Raw genomic sequence first — 22,064 nt, forward strand, 5'->3', positions numbered from 1 at the left:
GGTTTTTAGTGTACTCTGATCTTTATGAACATGAGTGAACGAATAAATTCGAGTCCATCTGGATGTAACAATAGGCTGCATGTTTGCTAGAGTAACCAGCTGTAAGCTGCTGCATGCTTGGGGTGTCTCGAGGTGTTATAGGATGCATTACTGTGAAAATATACACTTTCTCATCAGCGAATGGTAAGCGGTCCTGCAAGCAAGCAGCTCTGTCAGGGTAGCAAAACCAGTGCCAAGTGCGGTTGCAACCCCGTGCTCTTTATTTTTTTGTGTATCTTTCTGTAGTACATACAAGCTCCATGGTCATTAGAGCCATGTAAATAGTATGCCCAGCAGAGTATAAATTAAAGGCATAACAAAAATGTAGGAATAGTAAATCAGTAACGATTACATATATGCACTACAGAAAAATGATATATTCATATACCCAGTAGTGTTTTTTTTTTGTAGCATTCCTACAGTGAAAACAAGGAGCAGGTGGTTCTCTGGCATGGTCGGAAGGGAAGGCACCAGGAGGATGGGGAAGGGGACCATCTCAAAAATATTAAAAGAGCGAGGAGAACCACAAAGGAGGTTGCAGGCTGGGGAGTCATGCGGAGGGTGCAGGCTAGAGGGGTAATGAGGTTGCAGGCTGGGGGGGTAATTAGGTTGCAGGCTGGGGGGGGGTGTCATGAGGGTGCAGGTTGGAGAGTCATAAGGAGGGTGCCAGTGGATAGTCAAAAGGAAGTGGAGAGTCACAAGGGAGGGTGCGGGTTGTTGAGTCCTGTGGAAGGGTGCGGGTTGTTGAGTCCTGTGGAAGGGTGCGGGTTGTTGAGTCCTGTGGAAGGGTGCGGGTTGTTGAGTCCTGTGGAAGGGTGCGGGTCGGGGAGGCCTGTGGAAGGGTGCAGGAGGCTAGGCAGATTGATGCCGGTGGCAAAAATACAGATTTCTTTTTGTTTAATATTTGTTAATGAAGTTGATGGTGCCCTGAGGGAGGATGTCCGGTATTTTTGTGAGGGAATGTTAGCTGGACAACAGATAATTTTATGTTTTGAGATTCTTCACAGTTCAGAAGAGATGTGCTGATGGCTGTACGGGGTGGCGTAAAACATAACATTGTGGATTCCTCTCCATTTTAACCTCGATGTTTGAGAAGCATCGGAGTAGTGAGCGGTCTGCTTTAACCATGTTGTATTTGAAAACACATAACTCCCTGTGAGCTTCAACTTTGCAATTGCGGTTTGTCTTTTCATCCGAGGTTCCGCTGGCACTTGATAGCACGTACACAACCTTTATTAGTGTACATATGAGTTTATGTATGCATAAGTGCAACTCACAAAACTAGTATTTACTTCAGGTGCATGTTGTCGGATTGCTGCCTCATTACATGAATGGCCTGCTTCATTTAGTTGTTAATGTCTCTTTATTTCCTTTTCAGACCAAAAATGTTTGAGTTGTGATTCGCTGTACCCGTGAATAAACAAGATTACTTTTTAATATATATACGTCACCTGAATGAGTGAGTTCATAGACCCACACAACTGGCTGTCAACCGCATTTAGGCCCTAGTTTTTATTGGCCACCCGTGTGGAGGCCAGATGCATATGTCACGCTCCTTGTAGAAGACCGGTCTTTCGTGACATCTGCACATCCTTGCGTCCTTTTTTTCCAATAAGACATTGTCGGCCAGAGGACACCAACTATGGACCTCCTTACACGTGGCCGAGTAATATGGCCTAGTAATGACCAACACCCATCATTACTTACACCAGGCGGTATTCATCTACCCATACCAAGCCATTACTAGTTTTGGCATCTTGAATGAGGATTAATGTGTCCAATCCTTAATACTGCAACAATTTTCTCCTGGTGTCCCCTATTTTTGTGCGGTTTACTGCTTTTGTGAGGGAGGGGAACATGGCCTTAGAACCACATGTAAACACATTCCAGGAAAAAAAGACGTTTTCTGCCGAATAAAATATTACTGGACCTCATGTAACAGAGCCCTGTAACTTGTTATTCACCGATATACAATTATTCCCAAGTGCAGGGTGTCCTCCGCTGGTGAGCTGCACTTAGTGGGCCTTGTCTTTTGTCAGTGTTTTCTGGCTGGTCCTGCTTACCAGCTAATGTTCACAATTCAAGTTAGGAATAATTTGAGAAACAAGGCTATGACTGAAGGGGTTTGTGTGCAGATTTTCAGAGCAGAGGCTGAATTGAACCAAGTTTGTCAGCTGTGAAAAGGGGACAGTGGTCAGGCATATTTTCATACCACATAGAGGCGTAAAAATTAGGGCCATGGGGGCTGTCCTGGTAAGCAGCCACAAGACCTGCAGCCCTGTAGGAAAATGCCAGAGATGCAACACAGTCAAGCTTGCCTTAAACTGCTAGGAGGTCCCTTCTATAAATGTGCTGCACCACAGTCCACTCCATTCCAAGATGTCTGCCAAACCCTAAGAATGTTCTGAGATTGAGTGGTTCTGGGACTTTACAGTGCACTAGGATACACAGTCTTTATTGGTGCTCTTTAATGATTCCTTCACTTACATCCTCCAACAGTTACTCTCATCTGTCCATAGTCCCCTCTCTCATGTATTTCATTTGTTTTATAGGGCCTCTCATTCCAGTGTAGGGCGTACGAGCATGTATCATCATACACACACAGAGCCAATCAATAATGTGTCTAGATCCGTGTATCGAAAATATTAAATAGGACAAAGGGGACTACAAGGTGTGGGATTCACTTGTTATGCATACTCCATACTGGTAGGCATTTTTAAGTGCCCTTGGTCTGGAGGAAAGCACAAATTCAGGATTCGAAACATAACTCAGTGGTTGGAGTTAACTTTACAATTAAAAATGTATTTCTACCCAAACAACCCCTTGTTAAGCAAAATTACATAACTTTCTAACCTAGATTATGATTGAAATTTATAAACTGTACAGTAACAAAAGGGTCTCTGTGACAAAAGCAGTAACCCGCTGAGCTATGCACATAAAACTGTTCTGTTATATGCATAGTACACGCTGTTTGCAGCAGGCATATTAACCCTCTGTGCTACCTTAGATGAGTCAAAACTGCTACTAGGCAAAACTCCGATGTCTACCCTGCAGGTACATTAATCACCAGAGTTATCTTGGCACTTTTATTGTTGCCTGGAAACTGTTAGATGCACAAGGAACTCTACAGTGCTTGTAAAACAGCTGCACTGCTACAACATCCCCACTGCTACAACATCCCCCTTCCAGCCTCCCAGGGAAACGCCCAATGCCCGGCACGGCCTGTCCGGCCTTGCCCGTGTGACATCGCCAGTCAGTGATGCTTGCACGGGGAGCCCTGGTTTCCCATTTGTAAGGGCGCCATGGGTCCAGCTCCCAATATTTCCGAGGAAAGAAGCCTTCCTTGCCGTTCCTCTTTCGGGGGATTGGTATACAATTGGTATACAATTCCAAGCCGGTGCAGCCAGAGGAGACACGAGTCCTACCTGCCGCAGAAAACTCAACAAATCCGCCTGCACAGCAAAGCATCCTGGCAAACAAAGGGAAAAGAAACAAAACTGGTTCCTGGATGTGGACGCAAAAGGACTGAAGAAGCAGTGTCTCTCAGCGGCACAACGTAAACAAACAAAAGATTTAAATAGAAGAAAACAAGTAAAAAAAGAATACTTGACTAGATACAGTACATCACCCAATGATGTGCGGGAAATATGACTGCCGGGTAAAAGTCCAGGTCAGGTGGAAGGGCGAGGCACTAAAAGTGTTAGGCTTTGTTGCCAGTTATGTGTACGTGACGCACCCTCATCCAGTAAAGGGCTTCTCCCCCCCCCCCCCCCCCCCCCCCCCCCCCATACACCACGCTCCACTGCAGAGCGAGTTGCCGGTTTTGGAAGCGTCGCGTCCCTTTCAGTGCACTTGTCCTTCCCAAGTTGTCCCGGCTGGGCCTTGACCCTGCCCATAAATGTCAAAGCGGGTCCATTCACTGGGCCTTTACCAGCATGCGTGCCACGGGCTCCTCTTGCAGCGCATGTCTCACCAAGCCGCCCGGCCCACTGTTGCCGAGACATGGGGGTGAGCAAGCGAGGACCGCTGCTGCCACACCGCCCGCTGCATGCGTCGCTGTGCGCACCACGACCCTCTCACCCGGAGTGAGCAAATCCATGCAGCCTGCCTCGGCCAGCTGGCGCATGGCCTCTGGCGCTTCCTCCGTAACTTAACCTAGAGTCGCTCTCGAAAAATGCTCCCAACTAATCAGTGACGTAGGGTGACCAACTGGCATGGGTGCAAATTCAGGACGGTGAGTGTAAAAATTCAGGACAAAGGGTCAAAATTCAGGACAAAATTCAGGACAGGAGGTCAAAATTCAGGACAAAACTTCGGGACAAAAGGTACATTTTACAGACACATCAAAGGAGGTCGCAGTATAGTATATAAGTAATCCCATCTATATCCAAACATATTCATCCATTTGTAAACCTATCCATCATGTATCCTCCCTTCCATCCAACCCTCCATCCACACTTTCACTCATCCATCCATCCTTTCACCCTATCCATCCTTACACTCATCCATTAACCCTTTCAAACCCTCCAGCCATCGTGTCACTTACTCATCCATCCACCCAGTCACTCATCCTTCCACTCATTCCCCTTTTCAGTCATCCATCCTCCCTTTTTCTCTCCATTGACCCTTTCACTGAGCCATCCTTCTACTCATCCACTCATGAATCCATCCATTGACTCTATCACTCATCCATCTTTTCACTCATCTATCCACCCATTCACTCGCCCATCATCCACCCTTTCACTCATCCATCCGTCCTTTCGCTCATTATCCATCCATTCACACTTTCATTCATCCATTCACACTTTCATTCATCCATTCACCCTTTCACTAATCCATCCAGCCATCCACCTATCCCTTCCCTCACTCACTCGCCCACCTTTTCATATTAATTATGAGCTGAGTCTTTATCTGCATACGGAAGAGGCCCATCAAGAATTTCCCCCTTGTTGTAGTTCCTAAGGCAAGTTCTAGGATAGGCCATGAGACGGACATACCCCTCACCCTCAATCTAAAATGGAGACCTTCTTCTACGAATATCGATGAACGCAGAAATTGAGCAGGCAGGTTGAGTTCAGTAACTTGCGGGCAATAAACACGACCCCTTAATCGGTCACAATGGACTGAGGGAGTCCTAAAGTTGCAACCAGGCACAGGCTGCTGGCCACCTTCAGTACACGCCGAGGTCCGCCGCAGATGCTTACCTCGTTCTTGACCGGTGAAAGTCGAGGTGGGGAGCCATAAGGAGTCCTGGGGCAAAGGTATGGGTGCCAGTTCCACAGCAGACTTCTCTATGTATGCGGTGAGGTAATAGCAACGCAACCGCCATAGTAGTGCTTCCGAAGACCTTCTAAAGCAGGGAAATATACTAAAAAGTGATCCCTAGCCCTGGAGCCGAAGCGCGGCTCGGCTTTCTGTTGGCCATTCGTTGTATAGTGTATATACATGACTAGCTATAAATTAAATACATGTGAGAGAGGGGCTAAGGAGAGATGAGGGGCACCATGGTGGGTGGTAGTCAGGGAATACATAAAGAAGGTCATTGAAGGGGCACCAACAAAGATTGTCCTCCTGGGCGCCACTAATACACATAGTTTAGGGTTTGACAGTTCTTACAGAGTCTTTGCAGCAACCCCCTGTAACGTTTCTGTCCTGTTTTGTGAGACACAGTTATACGAAAGCTACGCCTCATTGTTTAAAATAAGTTTGCATTTGCAAACAAATGCAGAAAAGAGACGTTTTTAGGCAAGGGCAAAGTGTGCAACTTCCATGGTCCCAAAGCTATAAAGCCCCCCCTCATCCCCCAGGAAGATCTATTTCTATATTATTTATGTCTATTTATCTCAACGTACCCCCCTCTCCTGTGTAGTTTTAAGGCTTGTTGGGCCCCAAAGGAAGACACATATCAGCTGTTTCTGCATGATTCAGTTTTTAAAACTTTAAAAATAGTTTAATATTTTAGTGCTTTGTGTAAGCTTCAGTTTTCAGAAAATGGTTAATAAAATTCACAAATGTTCCGAACAGGTGGCCCCTAAACATGCACAGGGCCCCGAAAAACATTAAGATGACAATGATACAGGGCAGTAGCTATCGACGGTGGAGCAGGAGCATCGACACCGGGTCCATTGCACATCAATTACTGTTGCCTTTTACAGTGCAAACAGACAGCGGGATGACATTATCATTGCTTGCACCGGGGCCCAGTGCTCTCATGTGACGTTTAATCTGTTTAAAGCGTCGTGCGATGAGGATCTCATGAAGAATAGCCAGAACTACAGGAAACCTCTAAAAATGCATTAGGCTCGGAATCTGACATTAACAGTTCAGTTCCCCAGCTTCCAATCCAGCCAAATGCGCCTTGAGGCCTGGTCCCTTTAGAACGTGATTTACTGAGTCTACAGGTCAGGGGTCGAGTAAGGGTCCCGATAAATTAAAAAGGTTAAGGCTTAAAACCGCTCTGCGCTTTTCAGAAGTATGGGGGCTAGGTACCTAAAGCTGTTGTCATTGGCCCTGAATCAGGGCCAATGAGAGCACTCCTGCAGTGTACCTGCGAGCTCTAGGATTGGCTGATGGCTTTTAAGCCAATACTAAATTGCTTTGTTTGGTCTCCACGGCAAACGCTTGACATTGAAAGGCACATAATTCGCTGTCACGTAACAGCTGTTAAAATTACGGACAAATGGCGTCCGTTAAAGAAGTCTTCACGGACAACGGACAGACGGCCGAAATTACGGACTGTCCGTGAAATTTACGGACGGTTGGTCACCCTGCAGTGACGGCCACTCTCACCTACAAAATGGCGATTAGCCCTATAAAATGTATGATTATATAATGGGCTTAAAGACCAACATGTAGTCCAGGCTGCCCCAAACTCCCCGGGGGGCACACCTCACTGCGGTCGCCTGCCCCCCCAAGGCCCATTTTAGCAACCACACGTGACGGCTCTAAGCGTTGAACTTGGTTCACAAAACACAGTAGCTCATGTCCGCAGGAGCTACCAAAACTGCCATATAATCACTCAAACCACAAGAATGAAGTCTGATGATGCTGAGGTCTGCTCAACTGTTGCCGAATCATGCCTCGTCCTTCCCTACGAGACCACAGAAAGTCGGCTGGAATACCTGTGCTTCTGACATGCATGTCTCTCTGGGGTAGGGGGGGTTTCTGTTCTGTTGGACGTTTTCATTTGCGCACCATAGTTAGTTTCTTTCTGTTAAATTTGCAGGTGTGTAGAGCTGTACTTTGACTTAAAGTTGGACCTCAATCAGGACTGATGCCTGTCACTTGTGCTAGGCCTCACAGAGGCCTTCATCTCGTTAGTTGATGTTAAAACAGAACACAACATAAATATATTGGCTTTTTCGAAGTATATAAGGACTTGCTCAGATTTTTGCTGAGCAACAGATTCTCGAATCTCAAACTCTGCCACACCTTTGATGGGAACACATATGTGCGTGTGGTAGCAAATACAGTTTTCATGCGGTCTCTGGGTGTGCCATGTGGGTTTTATTCTTTACCGTCAGCTTGGTGATGTCAAGTGGCCAAAATAGTGAGTGCGCACACTTCCTTTGTTCCTGAGGTGTGATAGTCACACTGTTACCAAACTGTACTATGAGGAACAAATGGATGGTGATAGTACAAAGACTTTATGGAAGCTGCAAATACTCGATCTGGGAGCACGCTCACTTTTTAGCAATTCTAAGAAAATATTTGTATGTTGTAGCCTGTGAAACATGTTATCGAACTGGCACAAGCCGAGTTCATGCATAGTAATGCATTACATTCACAGCCACCTGACTTCAAATGTTACCAGTTGCAAATTTTTACAGCGAGCTCTAGTGCAAACATTTCCAGACTCTGGGCAAAATGAGATTTGTCTGGTTAAGCGCTCCCTTTCAACCTAGATCGTCTTTTATATAATTTCTTGTGGACTGTTGCATCTAGTGAGGCATCTGTAGAAGCTGCCCACGATCGGGTTAATGTAGCACTATTGTTCCTCACACCTGAAGAAGAAAAGCCAAAAAATCGCATAAGATGCTGTTGAGAGTTTATTTTAAATGTATAGCAACAGCATGCATAATTGTTTCACGGACTAGCAAGTCAAGTATTCTTTCTTAGAAGTCCTTTAAATAATTTATTTATTATATAAAAAAAACTTTTGTTTCCTGCAAAATACAGTTGTTGAGGCCTTTTTTTGTTATTTAATTCGTATGAAATATATTCAAATTTGTTTACAGAAATACATATTTTTAAGTTGTTTAAGATTTAAATTTGAACTTGATTTAAATTGGCGTGGACTTATCCGCCAATCCTGTATGTAGGTAGTGCTTCTATTCGTCAATCTGTTTTTAGGATTTTCCGGTTCAGTCACACATTTGAACTAATTGTTAAAAATTGTACATCATAAACTGTAAACTAAGCCTTCTTGTAGGTACTTTCTAGTTTTAACCCTATTTTTATTTTCTTTGTTTTTTGTCTGTTGTCATTTGTGTATTATTTGGAACATTATATTATCTGATTCTACCATAGTCTTGTCTTTCATTTTCATTATCTTGCTCATGGCGCTATGGAAAAACAAGGCTTAGCAATAGTTATCAGTTTTTTGCCACACTTAAATTTGGGCAAATATTACACACTATCGTATGGTTAAATTCTATACTTTTCTGCTGATGTGCAAAGTGCTGCACCCTACACCCCCTACCCCCTGTCTCTATCTCACGCACAACACCTAACAAGCATTTGCAATGCAATAGGTCTCGCATGTACAAGAGTTTGAGCTTTTGGCATTGTAAATAACAATGGCAATAGCTTAAACTCTCGCAAATGCGAGACCTATTGCTTTGCAAATGCTCTTTTTGGAAAGCGCCCCATGCCGTGCTTTCCCGTTGATGGCTCGTCTAAAGATAGGGGCGCGGCCACCATTAAAATGAAAGCGTGGTATGGGGCTCTTTTACAAAAAAAGCATCTGTTTGTCAAGTTGACAAACAAATTCTTCTTTTTTGTTAAAGTGTTGAAGGCGGAGAGTGGGCAGAGCTTCAAGTTCATTCCTGAATACAGCATGCCTCGCAGAGCTACACATGTGCTGCCCAGGCTCGACCTAAAAATGAGTCCCACTCCCCAAAAATTAATAGCTGTGCCCACCTCCAGCACTGGAGAGAGCTGGATCTAGTATATGCCAGTTGTTGCCTTAGAAATTTTGATCGTACCACCCAAGATCATATCTGAGAAAACCGAAATCAAGTGTTTAGAAATTAAAAGGGTGTCATTTTTTGTCCAGGACTCTATTTCAGTAATTCCATGCGCCTTCTGTTGTTCCATTGTCAGTTTCACCAGAAAATTTTTCCTTCTAAGTGATTTGAATTTAGTGTATCAAAATCTTACCAAAGTCCTTGTGCTGGACCAATGTTCGCTTATCTCAAATAAATAAATCAAAAGGTGTCGCCTCACACGCTGCATTCCTCCACCTTTGGACTCCCTGCCTCCGCCAGTCTTATCAGCAGTGGTGTGTTTTCACTGTTATCGGACTTGGCGTGGCAGCTGCTTCTGGCCTACTGACCGGTGTGCAAGTGAGGATCTCTGAACGTGAGAAATGTGGAAATCTTGCATTTTAGTAAGCCAGGATTATAACCTGTACCTCTTTCCAAATTGATTCCCAGAAGGAAAACATGGGCTGTGTACATTGCTTAGAAACGTGACCTGAAAACCTCACTGACCTTGCAATTCTGCTGACCTTGTACTCGCTGATTAAGTATGGTTTATAGAAGAACATGACACATCATTCTGGAATCCGTCTCAAGGGGCAGTCTAGCGAAAGATACCCTCGTGCAAAACGTTATGCAGGCACTGGCATTTATATTGTGAAATTATTTTGAATATGTTTCTTTTGATTTCACATTTAATGAAATGACCACAACAGGCATCCTTATGTCTTTCTGATATTGGGATTGTGACCAATAAGAAAGATAGTTTACTCTGCTGATGTCTTCTTTGTTCCAAATCTATTTTATGAAGTAATTCCCCCGACAGGGGCACGTAGACACAGTGTTAAGCCTACAACCTCGTATCAAGGCCGGCCGCGTATGAAATAGCAATTAGATCATAAGACTTGCATATTAAAACAAGTTAACACAGCGCCTTGCCTACAACCCCAGTGGGGCCGGTCGCGTGGCCTAACATCAGCTGTCATAACTACACAATGCATATGGAGCCCTAGCACCGGGCCATTGGGAATAGTTAAATGGGCAACTAGCCCAATACTTCTGAACGACCCAACGGGGGCCAACAGGCACATGTGAGGTCTAGAGATAGAGAAAGGAAGGAGAAAAGTGTGGAAAGAGTATAGGAAGCGAGAGACAGGGAGAGTGTCGTATGGACAGGGTGTGCGTGCTACTCAATGGAGGGGGGGGAATATCAGCTAGCTAGAAACAACCTCGGCAGCTCTCGCGTCTTGCAGGGCGTCTGGGAGCAATCTATTGGGGTCCGCGGGAGTGACAGCGTCATCAAAAAGGTGCAGAGTCCGGAGTCTGGTGGGCATGTGCCGCGCATGCTCTATTGAGCAGAGGTAACGTACTAAGAGCTTCCAGACCGCCCCAAAGCGCTTGTATTCGCGCTGTGAGGAGCTCCATTGCTAAAACATGCCTGAGCCACACAAACCAGGAGGCTATGGGAGGTGCTTCGGTCCTTTTCCAGTACAGGACTATAAGCTGCTTGGCCGCTCCCAGCATTTGGAGCTTCAAAATCCACTCGCCGCGGGTGAGTGCCTTGAGATCGGGAGGTCTAATGCCAAGTAGGATTGTGCTTATGGCTTCAGGCAAAGGGAACCCCAACACCCCTCTAATGTGACTGAGGACCTCCTTCCAAAAAACAGTTATGTCGTCTTCTTTGGAGCTGGCTTTGACATTAAAGCCCTTTCTCACTGAGTCATTTAGAGTCTGGTGCAGAAAACGTGCAAAATACATAAAGATAAAAAAAATCTATAGAATACATTTAGCCTAGAGCTACTGCACAACCATGAAGTTCCTGGGGTGCTGTTTTCTGGTAGGTGTGATATCACCTGATTCTGTAAGTAGAAAGGGGTATATGTTTCGGTGGGATGCCCACCTTCTGCGGTAAATGGACACATTCTTTTTTTTATTAGTAGCAAATATGAATTTGGGTTTGACGTAAATTTGTGTAACTGGTCCTTATCATACTGCCTCAGAGCGCAGCCTCTGTAACAAGATAATGTGTTTTGGATGTTTTTAAGTAAATAAAAAGCCAAAAAAACTAAAAACCGATTTGCCAAGCAGCCAAAGGTTTCCATATACTACATTGTGTTTAAAAAAGGATTTCCAGATTCTGAGCCTCAGCGTTATTTTTAAAATACCCCGCAACACCCACGTTTTTTCCCTTCTTTGTCTCACTTAGCCCCTAACTTCACTCCCAGTTCTAATTTGGCAGTCCAACAAGGGTCATTAACAGTTTTGCCATCTTTCTTGCCTTCAGAATTTAAAAAATTTAAATCAGGAGGATTCTTCCATTACTATATGCAGACTTCGGTTTTATTGACATAGAAGCCATCCTCTCAAGAAGTTTAGACTTTTAAAACATTGGAATCTTTTCCAGAGTTGTTGCATGAAATGTTACAAGCTCTAAAAGTGAAGTGGAGGCCCGTCTCCCCTTACCAACGTTATTAACTCCTCTTGTTTGGAGAGCGGCACTTCCCTGGAGATACTGGGGCTTACTTAGGGTCACAGTGGACCTTTGAGAACTGTGCAACTTGTTCTAAGTGTTGTGTATTCTACCAGGGCAAACAGACCACAGTTTCTCAGGTGACTTCCAGATTATGTTGCTGTGCCTGAGCAAAACCTAACCTACTATTTTTTTCACTCTTGCTTCCTCGGTTTTCTCTTGGTTTCCGGAAACCAAGTTGTGTCTTTTGATAGTCATGGTTTTCTGTCACTCTTACACTGAAACAGAAACATATATAATGTACTTGCGTGAGCTTTCGGCCTGCCCTCTTCATCCATTGGTCTGTTGTCTTTCACATTTTGCTTCTCTCCTTTACAGCATGGGGCAATGGGTCAGCACACTTTAGCTGTTGGCATAAACCATAATGGCTTTCTGCTCTTTCCCAAGGAATATATCCACACACAGTAGTTCACTTAGTTGCCAGGAATTACCACAGCTATGTTAGTTTTTTGTGATTAAAAAAGATATTTTTGGTCTTAGCTCAAGTTTTTTTTCTCCGTTTTGACAAAGGCGTGCCAACCCCCCAAAAATAAAGTTTTACAAAAGCTATGACAAAAAGCAGGCATTGAAAAAGCAAAAATGCTAGCACCCAAAGCAAGATCTATTGGCGTTGCCAATGTGTGTTTAAAATGGGGGAAAAAGCAGTTGGGAAATAAATATATTCCTCACTTTTATCTATGCAATGTCTAACTTTCACACCTTATGAAATCAAAATTTTGTTTTGGTTATTGTTCATATCAAATGCCATCACCTCTTTATAGAAAATCCCTTAGGAAAGAGTGACTCATTTCAACATGGCATGTTAATGTACTGCAACTGAGTAAAACACTTTACAAATGATTACGCCACTGCCTATTTATCATTTTTGCGGGCACACACACCCCCTTCCCATATATGCCTAGTGCTGCATGGAAGAGGCTTTCAAGTGGTATCCTTGGGAACTAATCTACTTGGAGATGCGAAGCTTGATGAGTCCTTATTTACTTTTATGTGATTACACTCTTTACACTAAATATTCATTCTTTGAGACGACGTGCAATTGCAGATCCTCTTCAGGAGCCAAACTCGAAAGCAGATGTCAATGGAAGCCGTTGTTCTCCAGAGTGACCTTCAGCTGGATACCATTTTAGGTTGGCTGGCATTGAAAGCAACAATTTTCTATTTTTACTTGCTAAGTGCCAGTTCTACCATGCAGACCGGTGGCTGAGATACAAGTGCACTCATTGAATTGAAGGCGCACTACAATTTGTTTTTCAGTTGTTAATTGGATCCCTGCCTTTAGTAAACAGAACGTAATGTTGTCGGCAAGGTTTCATCAGTGGTTCAAAAGCCCTGCTGATGCAGAGTTTTACATGTCCTAATCCTCTGTGTATCAATATATGTTGATGCATTGCTACTCTGGGATTGTAGGAGGTATACAGAAGGGATGTACGGCATTACGACGCGTACTTTTACAACGCGTGCCGTTACAACGCCTTTTTTTCAACGCAAGTCGTTACAACAACTTGCGTTGGAGGGGGTGCGGACTTAGGAATTTTTTAATTTACTATTCCAACACCAGCCTACGTACAGTAGAGAAGGTGTTGGATAGTAAATTAAAAAATTCCTTGTCCTGCAGCGCCCTCCAGCGCAAGTCGTGGTAACGACTTGCGTTGAAAAGACCGCGTTGTAACGGCACGGCGGTGTAACAGCCGCGTTGTAAAGGCTGTTCACCATACAGAAGTAATACAAAATAATTTAGCATGCTGTAATACTGTTTTTGGGCTATAGGGGCAGGTGTTTGTTATATTATTAGGGCCTGTGAATCAGCTAATCAATTACTAATCGGTTGTTCATGTGTTTGACTAGGCCATAATGGAGCGGGTAATGCGAAACGTTTTTTTTTTTTTGCAGAGTTTTATATAGCGCGAACTAGAACCGAATCAGTTATCAGAGCGCTTCACATAGCACCAGTTACGTTACATGAGGACACATTTTTTTTTTTCTTCATTTTTTAGGCACGGGGAGATTAAGTGATTTGCCCAGAATCACAGGGGGTTTTTGGCGTCGTTACCGAGACTCGAACCCAGATCCCCAGGTCCGAGGTCGAGCGCCTTAGCCGTTAGGCCAACCCCTCTCCCCTTTGACCATCTGTGTTTTACACTGGTGTTGTGGTCTGACCTTTTACTGATATAACTGCTGTTTGATGTGGCAAACGTGTTATTTTTCTGAGAACATCTTCACCTCTAGGCTGGGTGTTTCTCTGAAACTTGTGTTCGTGGATGGCCATATTGGGAATTTGTGGTGCTTCTGAGGAGTTCGGGGAGGGTGATTCAAAGTTTGGCACCCAGATATGAAAAGCATCCACCGCATTAGTTTGTGTCACTGGCAGCTGGGATGGTTGCTTGTTTGAAGCAGCTGGGACGCTTGTGTTGTGGGGAGAATACATCACCTTTGAAATTTAGTATCGGATTGGATGGAGCTGCATTTTGGAAGGCTTGGGGCACCATCCCTTTTGTCTTGTATGTCATCATTTGTTAGAGTATTATATCAGCCTTATGTTTAGTGGTTTTTATGAATCTTGTTTTAGGCTTTCTAATTTCAAGGAATGGCCAGTTTTAAGTTGGCTGCTGGCGGTGTGTTTAGGGGGGTATTAACATGGTCATATTCAAAATATCTTCAGAACGCACACCTACTAAAGTATAAGTTATAGGATAATGCAGTCTTAATCGAGAAAAGCTGCACGAAGACATAGAGAGGAAATTTTGACAAGAAAATACTTTGGTTATTCGGTTTGAAAGAGACATTGGATAAAACATGTTTTTAAATTATGAGAATTGCAACATGAGTAACCTGCCAAAAACAATAGTGTTTTTTAGTATCCCCTACTAGAAAGTGATGAAAGGGCTGAACTTTTCGTGTGTGCTGATTACGACAAATGCTTTTCCCAAGGATTTGGCAGTGTGAGCTCACAGAGACTGTAGGCCTTTATACTTCTGGAAAAGAGGATGAAATTATAAAGGAAGTTTATAGGTCAACAGGCTAGGTATTTTTTTCCTATTGCTCTGGCTAATTGTCAAACAAAAATGCAGTTTTTATTCTGACCGGAGCTGTAGTATTTTCTGCAGAGAGTGGCTGTCTTCCTCATTGCAGATGGAATGCCTTGGCTCCTACTTGAGATATACCAGGGGGTAAGGAGGACGGGGCAGCTTTCCGTATGGTGGTGGTAACCAGCTAACCCCCGTTTGCGTAGCCCAAATCACCTCTAGCGCAGTAGAAGGGACTTTTTTTCCTGTGACCCTTAAGGCTTTGCTCCCCTTGAATGGATTACTCTTCCTAATTAGCTAAAGATGGTCCTTTGCCTCTGTTCATTTAGACAGCTTACATACCAAACTGAGCAATAGCTTATGGGTGGGTGAGAAAACAATATTTTTCAGTAGCGTTCCTATTTAACTAAAGATTGACCGTGAGTGAACTACTTTTTAGGTCTCGCCTGTCGATGCGCATGCGCATCGAGCTTGCGAGACTATGGGGGCTTAACCACTCTTTAACTAACTTGCAAGGAATCGTGGCGATTCCTTGCAGTGCCCGTGACTTTTAAGCTCAATGCGCATGCGCTTAGAGCTTAAAAGCGCGTGCACATCTCACAGCCTCCCCCAGCTCCGCCCCCTCCTCTCCTGCCCGCCGTGTCGCATTTCTCCTCCCCCCACCCCTTCTCTCTCGTCCAGCCGTCGTGTTTATTTATTGTTTTACCCGCTCCGCCCCCTCCCCTGCCCGCCGTGTCGCATCGTCATGGCAGCTTTGAAAGTAGGGGCAGAAGAGCGCCACTCTCTCTCCCAGCACTCCTCCCCCTCCAGCATCCACTCCCCCCTTGTCTCTCTGTGCCCGCCCCCACCACTCCTAATGAGCTGCTTGTTTTCATTTGCAGTACACCATGTGCGCATTTACTTTCATAACGGTGGCTCACCGTTTTAACTTGTTTTAATTTCCCAATCTGACCAAAAGGTTTGCCGATGCCTGACGTGCTACTGACCTCTCCACAGCCATGCCTACCTAATGGAGTACATGCTTGAATATATGTATATAGCCAGGCAAATTTTTTTACCCGCTCCGCCCCCTCCCCGCCGTGTCACGTCTCTCTGTGCCCGCCCCCACCACTCCTAATGAGCTGCTTGTTTTCATTTGCAGTACACCATGTGCGCATTTACTTTCAGAACGGTGGCTCGCCGTTTTAACTTGTTTTAATTTCCCAATCTGACCAAAAGGTTTGCCGATGCCTGACGTGCTACTGACCTCTCCACAGCCATGCCTACCTAATGGAGTACATGCTTGAATATATGTATATAGCCAGGCAAATATAAAGTACAACAAAAAAAACATTTGTCGCATTTCTTCTCCCCCCCCTCCCCTGCCTTCCCTCCGTCTCTCTTTTTTTTTTTTTTTTACCCAAAACATTTGTCGCATTTCTCCTCCCCCCCCTTCTCTGCCTTCCCTCTGTCCTTCAGTTGCTTCATGCCTTTGCTTGACCGCTTTTCCTTCATTCTTTTCGTAACCTCTACTCCTACTCCGCCTTTCAGCATCCTTTCATCCCCTTCCTCCCCCCCCTCACTTCAGCCCTCCCTTCTCGTTTCCTCTCTCTTCTAAACACGTCATTCGTCCCTGCCTTCAATATCCTCTCTTCTTTCCCTCATCCGACCCCCTCCATGTCCATATTTACCCTTGCCTCCTTCGCCCCCTTCCCTCCCTGCCCCTCCCCATCACTGTTGGCCACACCATTGAATTGAATTAATTCCGCCATGCTGTTCGCAACGGGCCCACCCCTGCAGCAGGCATTGCTTGAAATCAAAGGCGCTTGGAGGTCTCCACGGGGTTCTCTTTGTTTTCCGCCCAGGCGCTGCTTTGATCCGTGGCTGATTATTATGAGAACCCGGAGGGGCTCCTGGCCCCCAGCGTTAAGGGCTCCTCGCCTGCAATCGGATACTTTTAGAGTCTGCCCTTTAGTTTTCACAACAAAGCAAAGACAACCCTGAAAATGTCCATGAAGTACTAAACATCTTAATGTAAATTGTCCGGCAAATTCCCACTGAACACCACCACATCCACCATCACCACCACATCCACCACCACATCCACCACCACCACCGCATCCACCACAACCACATCCACCGCATCCACCACCGCATCCACCACCACATCCAACATCACCACCACATCCACCACCACATCCACCATCACCTCCACATCCACCATGACATGCACCGCCACATCCACCACCCCATCCACCACCACCACATCCACCACCACCACTGCATCCCTCACCACATCCACCGCCACCACATCCACCGCATCCACCACCGCATCCACCACATCCACCATCACCTCCACATCCACCATGACATCCACCACCACATCCACCACATGCACCACCACCACATCCACCACCACATCCACCGCATCCACCACCACATCCACCACATCCACCATCACCTCCACCATCACCTCCACATCCACCATGACATCCACCGCCACATCCACCACCACCACATCCACCACCACCGCATCCACCACCACATCCACCACCACATCCACCACCACATCCACCACCACATCCACCACACCCACCACCACCACATCCACCACCAGGTGCAAATGCAATGTTCTTGGATTTTCGTCACAATAAAATACACTGAACATAATCTTCACAAAATTAATTTACAAACGTTTAAGCTATTGCCATTATAAATTACAATAAATGTTATTTAAGTATTAATTATTTACAAAATTAAAAGCCATTGTTATTTGCAATATCAATACATCTAAGTCACGTAAAGACAACACACATTGCATTACAAATGCTATAGGTGTGACATTTGCGAAAGTTCAAACTATTGACATTGTAACTGACAAAGCTATTACTTTTGCTATTTTCAAAACGAACACATAAATAAAAAAAGTGTCATTTACAATACCAATTGCTCAAACTTTCCTAATGCGAGACCTATTGCATTTGCAATGCTTGTTCATAAAGTGAATCCCGTACAAAGGTACTTTTGGTTTTAGGTGAACACATTTTTGAACTCATTCCGTGCATGTCTGTCTCAGAATTGTGAAACCTTTTGCCTAACGTCTTGGAATGTGGAAGTGTTTGAAGTCATGCTTTGGATCAAAAGTCATTGTGTTACATGTAGCAAAAGAGTTTAAATATCATGTCAAGAAAAGGCAGTCGTGTGTCGTATTGTTGTGGAAGACATCACATACTATGTCTGGGAGTTGAATTCTATTCTGTCATTTGTGGAAGTAGATTTCTATGTTTCTGTCTTAGAATTAATAATGTCACATAGTTGGAGAAGTGGAAGTCTTCGTTTGTAGTACATGGTTGTGAACTCTCAACATATGGCTGTACTGGAAATGTTAATTTGCACAAGTCTTAGCGTTGCACATGTTACTGTATAAGTCGGGAAATCTTTGTCTGTCCTGCTATTATTGTGTCCTGTTTTGAACCGGAAGTGTATGCATGTCTTGTGTGATGGTGTAAGTTTCAATGAGTCAGACCTGGAAGTGAAAGTTTTTCTGTGGCAGGTCACACGTGTTGGTGTCCTGTGTGAAAGTGGGGGTTTTCGTGGAGTAGTTTTAGCAGTAAAAGTGGTAGTATGTCATGTCTCATCAGGGAAAATATTGAGCCATGTCTACAAATGTAAATGCCAGGGTGTAAAATCTAGAAGTGGATCTCTTTACCATCATAACAATTCGTATATTTTTTGCAGATGCATATTCAACCTCTAACAGTGAAAATGGAGGCAAGTCTGAATCAGTGGCCAACTTACAAGCTCAGCCATCATTGAACTCAATTCAGAGCTCACCAGGGCCGAAGCGGTCCACCAACACCCTCAAAAAGTGGCTGACTAGTCCGGTGCGCAGGCTCAACAGTGGAAAGGCCGAAAGCAACATGAAAAAGCCAAAGAAAGGGCGGGAAGGACGTAAGAGCTTTGACCCCATGTCACCGAAGCCCGGAGATGACTCTACTCCTCAAGGCGACAGCGCAGATGAGGTATTTGTTTTTTCATTGCCATAAAATCCAATGTTCTAATTTGATCTTCAAAAGTAGTGAATAAGCACTATCACAGTGTGCAGGATAATTCTGAGTAATGGTACATGCAGAGATGTGATAGTGTTCCATTCTGATAAACTACTCAATGAAATACGATGTTTCCGACTCCACCGTCACTTTTAGGTTATGGCGCTAAACTAGAACTGTCCAAATTAAATCGCAACCTCATGTATCTCTTACATCTTGTGCACATTTTTCGTGGAATAGTAACGCTATACTTTGGGAAAACGTGAAAGACAAAAACAGAAGCATATTGAATTGTTGGGTCAGTGTCATTTTTGAGAATTCCTTTTAATATGGCAGGTCACATTTCTATGTGCTTTTTCAAAATATACCAAGGGTTTCAAATGCTATGCATTATTCCGCCGTCTAGTGGTTGGGTCTGGAATTGTCTTTTTATTTTTTCTTGTGGCATTGCCGCCCACCATTTGGTGGTATGTCCATCCCTTATGTGACGTCAGACGGTGCCCTAGATGTTCCTGTTCATTGTTGCCATTATCAGATCCTTTTTCTGCCATTCGGACTGGAAGCAATTGAGGAGCTCTAAAAGTTTTACAGAAAAGTTTTTTTTTTTTTTAAATATAAAATCAACCAATTTGCTGAAGAAGGCGAGAGGTACAACAAGAAGAGGAGGACCTTTCTCTCGATGGGGGTCTCAGCCGGTACCAGCCATGTGGTCGGAGAATAAAGGCAGGTAGGGGTCATGGAAAATACCCCCTTTGAATTCTGCCCTGACTGCCACCACAAGTTTGCACAGAGAGACCCCTAGAAGGTCTGCAACCTATGTCACCCGAAGGATCATCGAGATGGCAACTGCAAGGCCTGTGCCACGTTTATACCAAAGTCCCTAAGGACTTTGACAACAGAGGCTGGAACACTACATCACCATGGCCAGCACTCAGAGGACGCAGGTTTTATTGAAGGATTGAGATCTCTGGCCAGCGGCGATGACGAACGTTGAAGCCGAGACAGCTCATGGCGAAGAGGCTGGATGCCAAAATAATTTCCATAGCCTGTCTAAAGATCATTATACTGTGGTCTGGATTGGCCAATGTTACTTACTACGCCCTTGTATCTACAAAGCCGACATTGTTGCTGTTGAAAAGATGTTGTAGGACTGTCTCACAATGGTAAGAAGGATTAGGACACTTTCCCTAGCTCTGATGAAAACAAGAGCTGTTATTGCCAGCTATATTCAGTGAACTGAATCTATGTCCATAATCATACAAGTCATACTGTTTGTTTTCTATGTACGGTCTAAGCCACACTACTATTGACGAGGGTGTGTCAACCTTTTGAAGGAAAATGCATTCATTGTTTACCACAAAGCTGCTGTAGGCTGCAGTGGCACCTTCCTCACAAAATGAAATATTCTGACATAAGCAGTGTCATCTTTTGAGTTCAGGACACCGTTGTTTAGTGTAGGATCCTTCATCTTCAAGTTGTTGGTTCAGTTGTAATTCGAGACTGCATGCTTGTTGGTCTAAATCTAATGACAAATGGTCTGTTGCTCACAGCTCCAATCCTCTAAGAAGGTACCTGGCACAAACGGACAACTTATTAAAGACCCAACAAAGATTTTTTTTAAATGTCTCTTTCCTACACATTTACCTTCGGGTGAATGCTTTCACTTAGAACTCTAAGAATGTGCCAGAATCTCTCGGTTCACTGTTAAAGCTGTGCTGGGCATTCTTACCTTTTACCATTCTCTTGCGGTGGACTCACTATTTTGGAACATTACTCTTGCTTTCCCTTTCTCTGACAGCCATTAATTATCCAGTAATCCAATCATCTGTTCTCCCCCGTCAGTCTCTCCGTTCCCATTTACTCATCCATTCCCCATCCCCATCCACTCCTATATTCTCCCACATACATCGATCATCTGTGTCTTGCCTGTAGGCCTTTAAATTCCCCTTTCATTTCCATCCACCATCCCTACTCATTCTGTCTATTCCTATTCCGTTATTAACTCTGTGCATTTTCGGCATATCTCGTTCTACCATTGATTTCCATTCTCGTTTCAGTCCCTCATTCACTCCCTTTTGTATTTTGACCTCCTTTCAACTTCCATTTCTATATGAATTCCCAATCTCATGCTCATTCCTCCCCCCCCCACCCCTCCCCCATCCAATCAATTACTGCTTCTCTAGCGATCCATCGCAGCGGGCGATCATACCTCCCTTTTTGTTGTCCTTGCCCCTTCATGAGTTCGAGATCCTCTTTTTACAGCACGTGTTATTGTCGATATCGTGCTGCGTACTACTTTCGGCATATACTGGTTGCTACTTGTTTTTCTGAACGTCTGTGGCCTCTAATTAGTATCTGATGGAAACTTGGAAGCAGTAGCTTTATTTAGTGAATTGCAAGGCCTTCATTACAATTGTCCTGAACTTAAGGGACCATAATACTGCTGCATCTGTGCTAGCAGTACCTGGGACTTCTCTATTACCCGGTAGCAGTATTATAGGGTACTGCAAGTGGAACCCATGTAGTCTTTATGCAATGAGCAAAAATGTGTGGGAATCCATATTTCTGCACCAATTTCAGTATGTGGACTCGTGTTTGCAGCTTACAAAGGATAAAGTTATCTGGTGTTGCCAGGAGGGTAAGATTACAGAAATGCCTGGTGTGGCAATCCTTCATCACTTCTAATGTGCCATTCAGTTGGTAACATATGTATGTATCTGGATCAAGAAGTCTGGGCCACCTTTAATGAGCGCCTAGGTGGTAATGTAGTGATTGTTTGGTACAATGGAAAGAATAGGTTCTTCTGGACACTCCGCAGCACAAGACAAAAATCAGAGAGCCCCAAACATATGATCTGAGCCGGGCTGGCCGTAGTGGGCACTGGGCATATCCTCGGTGAGCCTTTGGGGTGGGGGCCGGAATTGTGCCTGCAAGGGCTGCGTTTCTTACTGGGGGCGGTTTTGCCGCAGTGCTGCCAATATTTGCACCCTGTAAGAAAAGCCGGAGCAGTGCTTTTTGATACCACACCTCTCCCCAACACCCCAACCCAACCCCCACCCTCTTCCCAGGGCCGATCGAGCAGAAACCTGCCAGGGCTGGTTGCTGTTCCCAGTCGGGTCCTGCATATGATGCATTGGATGACACAGGAACCCATAATGTCCAACGTTGGAAGTGGCATACATTGCTCCCTTCCTATCACTGCTGTCTTCCTCATTTGAACTTTATTTTAAGTGCTCACTCA

The 22,064-nt window shown here is 44.6% G+C and overlaps 1 protein-coding gene across 12 annotated transcripts in view; it reads left to right on the forward strand.

Moving 5' to 3' along the window:
• Window positions 1-22,064, forward strand: part of KALRN (kalirin RhoGEF kinase) — a 1,598,314-nt gene that overhangs the window by 1,309,939 nt on the left and 266,311 nt on the right. For all 12 annotated transcript variants that reach the window (XM_078682047.1, XM_078682045.1, XM_078682043.1 and 9 more), the window contains one exon: window positions 18,513-18,796. In XM_078682047.1, the coding sequence (XP_078538173.1) occupies window positions 18,513-18,796 (284 nt within the window). The remainder of the gene's footprint in view (window positions 1-18,512; window positions 18,797-22,064) is intronic.

This window comes from Lissotriton helveticus, chromosome 3_1, assembly GCF_964261635.1.
Source record: "Lissotriton helveticus chromosome 3_1, aLisHel1.1, whole genome shotgun sequence".
Taxonomy (NCBI): Eukaryota; Metazoa; Chordata; class Amphibia; order Caudata; family Salamandridae; genus Lissotriton; species Lissotriton helveticus.